Raw genomic sequence first — 12503 nt, forward strand, 5'->3', positions numbered from 1 at the left:
AAAGACCACCAAAAGAGAGATTAGCAGCAGTAACTGACTGCATTTTGTCCACTTTTTCTAATCTTTTACACATACCTTCATTTAAGCATCTCAATAGTACCCATATTGTCACCCTATTTTGGTGATGAAGAGACTAAGGGTAGGGGATCAAATAATATGACTTAATTGTTAGTCTCTATGTAAGTAAGAATTCAAACTCTAATGGGAGACTCTTTAACATTCATGCATCTCCAGCTATTGAAAGGGAGAGGTCTTTGAGTACCTTGGTGAGAAAGTGGATTTAAGTTCAGAGGATATTTTCTCTTTTTATCACTTTGGGTAGCTATTCCTTTCAAAAGAAGTGCTTCAGAGTTTCAGAGATACTAATTAAAAAATGAACTTAATAGATAATAAAACATATATGAAGATTTTTAGAAATATTGGAACATATTTGATATCTTTTGTTTGCTTCTTTTTTTTGAAAATGGTCATCATATGTATGGTTTACCATTACATATTTCAAAAATAACAATTATATGGTGCTTTACACAAATAATTTAAAAATAAAATTATTTGCTTCCTTTCTGTTATTTTTGTGATTCTTTCCAAATAAATGAAAATTATTTTAGCATTATATAAATAATATGCAACCTAAAAATATGGCTATTGCTATTTTCAACCCTTCTGAGAACATTCGAAGCTCCTGTTCCTTTTATTTTGAGTATTCAAATTATAATTTAAATGCATAGATCAAAAGCATCTAAAGCCTCTGCTCTGTCTCTCTAAAAATGTGTTGTGTCATCTAGAGTAATAGCTGGAAAGATTTGGAGTTATAGGGGTGAGGGACAAGCCCCTACCTGAGTGTGTGGTTTCTTGCCAAGCTTGGCTGACGCTCTTGCAGCATTTCAAAAATCTTTGGCTGGCGAAGAAATGCTACAATCTTGTCATTATATGCTGAAACAGACAAAAGCACAGAGTTGTGATTGAGTCTGCAGACCACAGATAATTTCTCTGATGATTAGAAGATGGCTGCTTTATACTAGAATTAATTTAGAAGTTTGAAGGGCAGATAGCATACTCATCAAAAACTGTAAGCTCTTGAGGGTGTTTTCCTATGATATAATAGCATTATTATTATTATTATTTAAATTTATTTAGAAAATTAAATTTAGCAGGGTGACATTAATCAATAAGAGTACATAGGTCTCAGTAAACATTTCCATAGCATTTAAACCATTGATTATGTTGTATACCCATCACCCAAAGTCAAACCATTTTCTGTCAACCTTATATTTGACCTTCTTTATACCCTTACCCTCCCCCCTCCCTAACTTCCCTCCCCCACATTCCCCTTTCCTTGGTAACCACTTCACTTTTATCTGTGTCCTTGAGTCTTAGTTGTGTATCTCACCAAAGTGTGAAATCATACAGTTCTTAGTTTTATCTGATTTACTTATTTCACTCAGTATAATCTTCTCAAGGTCCATCCATGTTGTCATAAATGGCAATATTTCATCATTTTTTATGGCTGAGTAGTATTTCATTGTATATATGTATCATATTTTCTTTATCCAATCCTCTATTGAGGGACACTTTGGTGGTTTCCATGCCTTGGTCACTGTGAATAATACTATGATAAACATTGGGGTGCATATGTCTTTCTGTACTGATGTTTTTGAGTTTTTGGGGTAGATATCAAGTAGAGAAATTACTGGATCATATGGTAGTTCTATTCTTAATTTTTGAGGAACCACTATACTTTCTTCCATAATGGTTGTACTAATTTGCATTCCCACCAGCAGTGAACGAGGGTTCCTTTTTCTCCACAGCCTTTCCATTTGTTATTACCTACCTGTCTTATTGATAATAGCCAATGTAATAGGTATGAAGTGGTATCTCATTGTAGTTTTGATTTGCATTTCTAGAGTAGGTAGTAAAGATAAGCATATTTTCATATATCTGTTGGCCATTGTATGTCCTTTTGGGAGAAGTGTCTGTTCAGGTCCTCTCCTAATTTTTTAATTGGATTGTTTACTTGTTTGTTGCTGAGCTTTCTAAGTACTTTATATATTTTGGATATTAACTCCTTATCAGCATTATTACTTTTAAACAATCATATCAAAAGTGAACTAGATAGATCTAAGTTAATCATCCTAATACTCCAGGAACTTAACTAGGTATAACTCATTCCCATGTGAAGAGGTAAAAAATAAAGTGGTTGTTCCATAGGGGAGTTCTACTCTCCTCTTTATAATTTTTCTTGGCATTTTGCTATAATTATCATAGCAAAAGGCTTTTTGACTTCAAAGAAATCTTTTTGTGAGCACTTGGCACTCATGACTACAGCTATGTGTTGATTTTCCAGTAGTGATAATGAAACTGTCCAAGTCCACTTAGACTCTCTCATCTCATTTCCCTTAGCACAAGTGGCATGTATTTTGAAAAGAGGCAGTTGAGTTTAGAAATAAAAATTGTGTTGACTTAACCTCATACACACAAGTTTTACACTAAAAACTGCATTTAATAGCAATAAAATGTATCACCTCATTAAACTATTCACCCCTAGCCTTTTTTAAAAATTTTTTTTAATTTATTCATTTTTAGAGAGGAGAGTGAAAGGGAGAGAGAGACAGAGGGGGAGAGAGAGGAGAGAGAGACAGAGAGAGAGAGAAGGGGGGAGGAGCATCAACTCCCATATGTGCCTTGACCAGGCAAGCCCAGGGTTTCGAACCAGCGACCTCAGCATTTCCAGGTCGATGCTTTATCCACTGCGCCACCACAGGTCAGGCATTCACCCCTAGTCTTACCTAACAAGCCACTGAATGGAGTAAAGGAAAAGAGAAATGTAGATATGGAAGACAGTAGAGAAGAGAGAGGTAAGGGATGAGAGAGGGCAAAGTGAGGAGGAATGGGTAAGGAAAAAGGCCAAAGGGAGAGGAGGATAGGAACAAAGGATAGAGGAGGTGACTATACCAAAAAATAGGAGGACCCCCCCCAAGAATCCTCAATATTAAAGGGTTCACAGTAAGTAAAACAAGGTTAATTATTGTGTATCTAGGGGTTCCAAAGCACAATACATACCCAGTGGCAATGACTCGTGGTGATGCTGGCTTCGAATAGCAGCTACTAGGCTGTGTCCTGGCCTGGCCAATAAAGAGGCTCCTCTGTTTCTAGAGACTTCTGAGGCCTAATTTCAAAATATAATTATTAGCATTAAAAATGTCATCAATTTCAGATGGTCTTTTAATATCAATTTTTAATATGATAGCAAAAAGATCCTGACATCACCTAAGATAAAAAAGCAATAAAATGATAATCCTCAAAGTGGTGGAAAAGAAACAAGTTTTAAAATTCTGACTGTGCCTTGGCAAGAGAGCTTGGTTGTTTAGAGCATAGTCCCAAAGTCCAAAGGTTGCCAGTTTAAGCCTCAGTCAGGGCATATACAGGAACAGACTGATGTTCCTATCTCTTTTTCTCTTCCTACCTCTCTCTAAAATCAATAAATAAACATTTAAAAAATATGACTGAGTGATTGATGTACTGTATTATTGTTTATAAGAAAGTGATTGTAGAAGGAGACAAGATGGCCACAGAGTAGGTGGACATTCCAATTCCCACATCCCAGAAGCAAAATGAATTACAACTTAATTTTGAGAAGAGTAATCTTGAAAGACCAACTTTGGACTAAACTAAGAGGATTCTACAGCCAGGGACCACCAAAGAACTCACACTGAGACTGGTAGGAAAGGTGAAAAGTGCTCACTGCACTCCTGGGAGCAAGTGGCAGCCTGGAGGGACTCTTGTGGTGGGGACATGTGCCCGGTGAGTTGTGGGTTGTGGGTCCTCATCCCCAGAACTGGAGTCCCAGCCTAGAGCCCTGGAGCCTGGAAGGGGTGAACAGACTGTATTTGGCTGAGAAAGGAGCCTAGATACTGTTTGAGATTAGGAGACAGAATTCTCAGACCTAGACTCCATATTAAAGGGACCACACGGAGAGCCTCGCTCACAGCCACCTGCCCAGGGTTCTGGGAGTGGAGAGCGCTGGGAGGACTAGAGTTGCCAGGGGAGAGTGTGGTCTTGGAGCACAGGGGGAGACACTTTGAGGGATGGACACCCTAACCCCTAGGCAGTTCATGCCCCAAATCTAAAGTGAACATTTTTCCTTGGAGCAGCAGCACCAGCAAAGGGAAGAAATGACCCTGTCCACCAGAGGCTCTACTGCCCCAGTTAGAACAAAGAGGTGCTTAGAGGCAGGCAGCACATTAGAAATACAGGTTGTAAGTGCTGGAGTCTGAGCTACACTGACCCCAAAACTGCTGAGTGCTCGTCCCTGCAGGCAGGCCAGTGCTGGAGGGACATGGCTGCAGGATCCAGGGCGGTCTGAGCAAGTGCACGAGGGCCCACCTGTGAAGGTGGAACCTGCGAAAGCCACTGTAGAGGTAGGGGCAGCAGCCTGGGAGACTGCAGGGGCAGTCCGAGCAGACGTGCACAGGCTGAACTGTGGAGGTAGGGGTCACGGTAGCTGCTGCAAAGGTCAGCAAGAGCCTGCAAACCCGCCTGCAGCTGAACCTGCAAGACTGCGGAGGTGGTCCAAACATGGGTGCATGTGGGCGGCCTGCGGAACTGGTAGCCATAGCAGCCACTGCCGAGGTCCAAGCTGGTGTGCATTCCCATCAGCCCTTGGAGGCGGAGGGGGCCCAGAGGACAGCGGAGGCAGTCCGAGAGGCTGCGTGTGGGTGGGCCCATGGAGGTGGGGACCTCCATGGCCACTGCAAATGTCAGAGTGAGCTCGCAAACCTGCTTGCGGCTGAGCTGCGGCAAAAGCAAAAGCAGTCGGAGTGGCTGCGTGCTGGCCCACCTGCAGAGGCAGAGGACGCAGCGGATGCTGCGTGGGTCCAGGCTAGTGTGCAATCATACCTGTGGCATGGGCCTGGCCCTGGGGGTGGCTGAGGTCTGTGGGACAGTGGAAGTGGTCTGAACGGGTGTGCACGGTGGCGGAAGCTGCAGCAAGCCACTGCAGAAGTCTGAATTTGCACGCAAATCAGCCCACAGCATAAGGCAGCCTTCAACAGTGGCTGGGGTCTGGGCAACCACCAGTCGGTCAGAGTGAGCGCTCACAGGCCCACCAAGGGTGGTGGAAGCCACGGTGGCGGAGGAGGTGGGCTGGCACTGGCAGCACCATAGCCCAAACTACCAAGGTGGCAACAGCTGCTGTGGCAGGGAACAGCAGACAGACCACATATTGGGAGCACAGGGGCCACACCCACTGGTCCCCTGAGACCACACCCTTCTGAATGCTGAAAAAGAAAAATAAATAAATAAAAAGTCTGGATAGAAAGACATCTGAGGTTAAAAGGTAATCCAAATCCAATACCGTACCTAATCACCGAATTACACTACTGAGCCCAACAAGTAGCCAGCAATAAGAGACAGCAGAAAGCGGATCTCAGGGGAACTTGAACTTTCAAAGGTACACCCCCCCAGGCCAAGAGTAGATAAAAGATAGCCTAGGAGTGCAGCTAATATTTACAACAGCACCTGAGCCCAGCAGAGGCAGCCACAAGATCTGGATCACCTGTAGCTCCAAAAAGGTAGATAAGAGCAGTGACCCCCAACAATCTGCACCAAGCTCTGGCCAGGGAGTCCTAGGGCAGGAACATCCAGTGGTCAGATAGGGAGAGCAGTTCAGGACCAAACAACCCTTGTTAGAGAGGTAGCTTAAGGAAGGGCTCCTCACACACGATCAAGCTAAGACATAGAAAACATGACACAAATAGCAAAAAGAATATTGATAGCAGATAAGTAGCTCACAGCAGATTACAAACAACAGCTGATGCCAATGCAAGAAGACCTAGAAACAACACAACTGAAAATTGGAGGCAGACAATACCAACCCTAGACTCAGCTAGCTACACAAACAACACATCCACAGGAAGAGTATATAGAGAGACAAAATGGGAAGACAAAGAAATGCAATCCAAATGAATTGACAAGAGAAATCCCCAGAAAAAGAACTGAGTGAGATGGAAATAACCAAATTACTGTATGCAGAGTTTAAATTAATGATTGTTAGGATGTTCAAAGATCTTAGAGCAACAATGAATGGACATAATGAACACTTAAATAAAGAGATAACAAGTATCAAAAAGGACATTGAAATCATAAAAAAGAACCAGACAGTGGCCCTGGCCGGTTGGCTCAGCGGTGGAGTGTTGGCCTGGCGTGCGGGGGACCCGGGTTCGATTCCCGGCCAGGGCACATAGGAGAAGCGCCCATTTGCCACCCCCCCTCCTTCCTTTAGATCTCTGGTCTAATGCTCTCCCAACTGAGCTATTTTGGCAGCTCCTCCTTCCTCTCTATCTCTTTCTTCCCCTCCCGCAGCTGAGGCTCCATTGGAGCAGGGATGGCCCGGGCGCTGGGGATGGCTCCTTGGCCTCTGCCCCAGGCGCTAGAGTGGCTCTGGTCATGGCAGAGCGACACCCCGGAGGGGCAGAGTGTCGCCTCCTGGTGGGCAGAGCATCGCCCCTGGTGGGCGTGCTGGGTGGATCATGGTCGGGTGCATGCAGGAGTCTGTCTGACTGTCTCTCCCCATTTCCAGCTTCGGAGAAATACAAAAAAGGAAAAGAAAAAAGAAAAAAGAACCAGACAGTAATGACAAACACAATATCAGAAATGAAGACTACACTAGAAGGAATGAAAAGCAGGCTGGATGAAGTAGAAGACCGAATCAGCGACGGAGAGGACAAGATAAGCAAAAGCACAAAAGCAGAACAACAACAACAAAAAAGGATCAAGAAGTCTGAGGAAACTCTAAGAGAGCTCTGTGACAACATGAAGAGAAACAATATCTGCATAATAGGGGTTCCTGAAAGAAGAGAAAGAACAAGGGATAGAGAACCTGTTTGAAGAAATTATAGCTGAAAATTTCTCTAAATTGATGCAGGAATGAGTCACACAGGTTCAAGAAGAAAAGAGAACCCCATTAAAAAAGAACCCAAAGAGACTCATACCAAGACACATCATAATGAAAATACCAAAGCTAAGAGATAAAGAAAGAACACTAAAAGCTGCAAGAGAAAAACAGTCTATCACCTACAAAGGAAACCCCATAAGGATAACATCCAACTTCTCAACAGAAGCACTTAAAGCCAGAAGGGAATGGTAAGAAATATATAAAATAATGCAGAGCAAGAACCTATAACCAAGACTTCCTTATCCAGTAAAGCTATCATTTAAGATTGAAGGAGCAATAAGAAGCTTCCCAGACCAAAAAAACCCCACAAAAACCCAAAAAACAAAAAAACCCAAAAAAACAACCTCAAGGAATTCATCAGAATCAATGCTTCAAGACATGATAAGGGGCCTGCTGTAGACAGAACAAAGTGGGAAAAAACTAGTAAAAGAGGAATGTAGATTTAAAAAAATGGCAATAAACAACTACATATCAATAATAACCTTAAATGTAAATGGATTAAATGCTCCAAACAAAAGACATAGGGTAGCTGAATGGATAAGAAAACAGGACCCATACATATGCTGTCTAAAAGAGACCCACCTGAAAACAAAAGTTGCATATAGACTGAAAGTAAAAGAATGGAAAAAAATATTATTTCCATATGAATCAATGTAAATCCAATTAATTCATTCTAGACACTATGAAATACATAACAAAAGCACATTTTATAGAGAATAAATGTAGTGTTTAATACTAAAAACAATAAGATATTAATATAAAATGAATATAAAAGACTAATGTAAGAATAAATGTAAACTTTCTTTGGTCCCATGATGGAACTGAAAAGAAAGGGTTAATTTATTAGCAAGGAGAACACTTACCAGAGACAATGAGATTTTAGTACATGTGATTTCATCTTATGTGTTTTACATACATTTTGAAACTGAAAAACGCAAAATAAATACATTACACCAAATACTGTATATGCAGTAATCACTTACATGTAATTGTAGTATTTGCACTTGCAATCAATAAAAAAAGCACAAAAACACTGGAAAGCAATGAAATTGTTTGGCTAGACACATGGGGTGATGCTCACACAATGAGAAACAACACCACACTGAGCATGGGTCACCCTTTGTTTTCACCAAATTAGGAGGGAGGACATGTGGGCCCACTGACAAAATTTGAAGAACAAAATGAAAACCAAGATAAACTTTTTGTGGAAAAAATTGACAGAAACCAAAAATGATGATAACTGAAGTAAAGGAAAACCGAGGCATTACTGTATTGATTGAATTAATACATTGAATTAGTGACATTAGCATCATGACTTCTTTTCTTCCCTTAACAGTACAAAAAGTGAGGATTCAGAAGATGGTGATGGAGTAGGCGGATGTTCCAACTCTGACCTCCCAGGACCAAATTGGATTACAATTTAAGAACATTCATCTGGAAAAACCAACTTTGGACTAAAGGAAGAGGACTATAACCAAGGATCACAGAAGAAGCCACACTGAGACTGGTAGGAAGGGCAGAGATGTGGAAACGGCTACCCCGCTCCCAGGAGGGAGGGTCAGCTTAGGGTCCGAAGGGACTCTTACTATGGGGAGGGTTGCCTGGAGAGGTGTGCATGCTCAGCCCCAGGCCTGGAGCTCCAGCATAGAAGAGGTTCCCAGACCACATTTGGAGGTGAAAAGAGCAGGGTTTCTCTCTGTGAGAAAGAGATGGAGATCTTGGAGACAAAGATGCAGGATCTGTCTTAAAAAGGCCATGCAGAAAATCTTATTGACAGCCACTGACCTGGGTCTCCAGTGGAAGGAGAGTCTAGAGAACTACAGCTGCATGAGGAGAGTGTAAAGTTGGAGGTCCAGGGCGAGACACTGTAGGAGATGGCCACCTGAACCCCTGTGCTGAGTCATTCTCCAATATTGCAGTTGCCATCATTTTTGGGTGGAACAGTCCCCTCTAAGAGACATCAGCCTGAGGAAAAGCAACTGCACCACCCTTGGGAGTCTCTCCTGCTCCAGTCATGGTGATGGGTTGTATCTGAGAGGCCAGAAAGCAGGATGTGTGTCAGGTACTCAGCTTTCTGGTGTTGAGGCCTAAGCTTTCCCTCACATGCTCCTGACTCTGAGACTGGTGCTTCCACCTCATGGGGGACTCTGGAAAATGTCTGGACTGCAGGAACAGCACACCTCTGTCTCAGAGGCTACACCCACTGGACTTCTGGGGCCACACCATACTAAGGTCCATAAAAAGTCTGAACATACTGACATCTGGGGCCGAGGGGCAGAGTCACACCCACCACCCTTCCTAATCCCTGAATTGCCACAGTTTCTAGATTATATGAGAGGTTTTTTTTTCAGTGGCTAAGCCCAACAAGCAATCAGCAGAAAAAAGCTGCAGGAGGTGGAACAAAAAACAACAACCCTTGGCCACTTAAGCAGACCTTCCCCCAGACACAGAGTGGCTAAAAGCCAGCCTAGGTGTGAAGCTGGTATTTCCATGTGCACCTGGGCCCAGCAGAGGCAGCCACAAACTCTGGATTGCTTGTAGCTCTAAGAGGTTGCTGAGGGCCAGTTATGGGCACTGTCTCCCAATGGTCTGCACTGAGCTCCAGCCAGGGAGACCCAGGTCTGGCACATCCAGAGAGCAGCTGCAGAATGCACCTGTTCAGGACCTAACAACCCTTGCTAGAGTGGTATCCTAAGGAAGGCTCCTCACACTGGCCCAGCAGAGGCAAGTTCCACTCTCTGCAATCAGCACCAACACAGCAGCTCATATACATTGGATAAGATGGAGCTTCAAGTCAGCTAGCCTGGGTGCTGAATATCCTGTTGTGCTGGGCTAGATTCCACTGGGTGAAGGGAGAGAGGCTTAGAACATGGACATTTAACATGTGGGTCCCTGAGCGCTTTTTGTTGGATCCGGTTGAGGGGCTTAGCTACCTTCAGGGGTAGGGCATAGTCAGCCCCAGGAGAGGGCTCTTCTAGTCTTCCTTCCTGAGACCAGGGTCTCACCAGCTCAAAGAACTTCTGCAGAGGGAACTGTTGGCCAGACTCAATGTGTAGCTGCTGCTCACTTTGTTGGGGAGAAAAAATTGCATATCCAGCAGTGGCTGAGGTATTAAGCTCCAGAGTAGGGGCTACATTCCCTGTACTGAGTTCCTGACCAAGAGAGACCCCTGAAATAGGGCATCCTACTAATGTTGTATTCTCAACATCAGTTGCCCTAGACAACCATGCATGTAACCTGTAGAGGGGTTGGGTTGGGTGAAGCCAGACTGAGCCTACATTACAGTCTTTCTACAGAAAACTCTGTAGGAAAACCAGGCAGCTGCAAGAGAAGAAGGAGCCCTGAAAAATGGAGATATAACCTACAGAGTTTGGGGCTTTTCTGGAACTGCTTTCATTTCTAAACAGGAGGAAGCTAATTCTTATACAAAATTTGGCCCCTCCTACACTACCCAGGCACAGAAAACACAAACACAAACAGAAAAAACTGCAGTAGCTGCAGACAGGTAGTTCACAAAAGGTTATAAAAAAACAGATGACACCAATCCAAGAAGATCAGAACCAACCCTAGACTCAGCTAGACACACAAGCAGCATGCCCAAAGGTGGAGTATAGAGGCACCAGACACTGTGGAGAATACACACAACAGGACAGATATAGCACAGTGTGTAATATACATGATCAAGGTGACTGTTAGAGCCAGCCAGCCTGAAGGGATAACCATACCCACAAAAGGACCAACTGCATCTAATACTTAAATAGAATAAGAAGGAAAATAGTGCCCTCAAGAAGCATTCCTAGAACAATGAAAAGAGGTGGCCTGGAGGTCTGTACCACTGAGCTCATCTTCCTCATAAAGAAACCACAACAGTCAGATAATGGTGCGGTAGGAAGCAATATCGATAAATCTCCCCCAAAACTCAACAAGATCTTCAACCAGAAACAGAAAAATCTATCCTTGGAGCCTCCAGATGTTCCGCAATATGCCCGAAGGTATGGTCGAGTGGAAAATTGGTTAAATATATAATCAAACCCCAAAGGAAATAGGGAGTAAGAAATACTCCGCCTTCCTCATTAACCTAAATAGGGCTGCTTTCACTGGGAACTGAGAGTATAAAAACTAAGGTGGGCAAAGGGGGTGAATAGATCCTGGCTGCAGCACAAACAGCCAAACCAGGCTGTGGCACAGAGATCCAAGCCGAGGAAAAACTGTGCCTGTGGCAACCCAGGCAATACAAGCTAACACTCGTGCCAAACCCAGATAAAGAAAGACAAGTGGGGCAGCCATTCGCCCTGATCTACTGGTCGGCGTGCAGATAGTGGGCGAGAGATTCCTCCAAAAGCCCTGGGAGTAGGCACCCGTGTTATCCCACAGAGAGGCAGAGTCAGAGGCCTTTGTGTGGGCTGAAAAGCAGAATCTCGGGACTGCCGAAGCACCCTGGAAAAACCGCACACGAGGAGGGAGCGAGAGCTAATTCCAATGCTGGAACTTTTCTGTGCGGGTGGAGATCTCTCTTGGAGTGAGAGATGGCTGGCCTGATATCCTGGTTGGCACACGCAGAGAGTGTGTGAGAGATTCCTCTGAGAGCCTCGGGGGTGGGTGCCCATGTTATCCCACAGAGAGGCAGAGTCAGAGGCCTTTGTGTGGGCCAAAAGCAGAATCTCAGGACCACCCCAGTGCCCTGAAAAAGCCATGCATGGGGAGGGAGCAGAGCTAATTCCAACACTGGATCTTTTCCGTGAGGGCATGGGTTTCACTCAGAGTGTGAGACTGCCAGCCTGATATCCTGGCAGGCGCGCATGGAGAGTGGGCAAGAGATTCCTCCAAGCACCTCAGGAGTGGGCGCCTGTGTTACCCCACAGAGAGGCAGAGTCAGAGGCCTCTGTGTGGGCTGAAAGTGGAATCTCGCCTGCCCCAGTGCCCTGAAAAAGCCACGCATGGGGAGGGAGCGAGAGCTAATTCCAACGCTGGAGCTTTCCCATGCGGGCGGGGGTTTCACTCAGAAGGTGAGACTGCTGGCCTGATATCCTGGTCTGCACATGCAGATAGTGAGTGAGAGATTCCTCCAAGTGCCCCGGGAGTGGGCGCCCACCCGCCCGTGTTACCGAACAAAGTGGCAGAGTCAGAGGTCTTTGTGTGGGCAGAAGCCCCGCGTGATTATGCTAGCAGCTCTGATTGACTGAGCCTTACCCAGAGCCCTGTGCTGAGTGGGAATAGAGTGGGGAGTTGCCAGCTCTTTGAGCCTCTTACTCTCCAGGCAGAGGCAGCAGCAACCCCATAGCTGGATTATCAGGCTACTAATTGAGGAAGGAAAGACTAGGAGAGAGGCTCCAGGAACACAGACTCTCTCACTGTCAGAGCCTACAAATGCTAATAAGCCTCAACTGTCAACAAGACTGAAGCCCAACACATGACATTGCCATAGAGACTTATCAACTGAAAACCTCTACCTGAGCGTGCCACAGGGGCAGAACCCAGGGTACAGAGTCACCGACCAGAAAGAGGGAAAGAAAAGAAAAGGCAAGAAGATAACCTCTCAAAATCAAGAATA

The 12503-nt window shown here is 44.6% G+C and overlaps 1 protein-coding gene across 2 annotated transcripts in view; it reads right to left on the reverse strand.

The window, feature by feature from the left end:
• The window catches only part of HECW1 (HECT, C2 and WW domain containing E3 ubiquitin protein ligase 1), a 592171-nt gene that overhangs the window by 114539 nt on the left and 465129 nt on the right, over positions 1 to 12503 (reverse strand). For both annotated transcript variants that reach the window (XM_066272070.1, XM_066272071.1), the window contains 2 exons: positions 3061 to 3166; positions 837 to 933 (listed from right to left, as the gene is read on the reverse strand). In XM_066272070.1, the coding sequence (XP_066128167.1) occupies positions 837 to 933; positions 3061 to 3166 (203 nt within the window). The remainder of the gene's footprint in view (positions 1 to 836; positions 934 to 3060; positions 3167 to 12503) is intronic.

The sequence above is a fragment of the Saccopteryx bilineata genome, chromosome 4 (assembly GCF_036850765.1).
Source record: "Saccopteryx bilineata isolate mSacBil1 chromosome 4, mSacBil1_pri_phased_curated, whole genome shotgun sequence".
In the NCBI taxonomy this organism is placed as follows: domain Eukaryota; kingdom Metazoa; phylum Chordata; class Mammalia; order Chiroptera; family Emballonuridae; genus Saccopteryx; species Saccopteryx bilineata.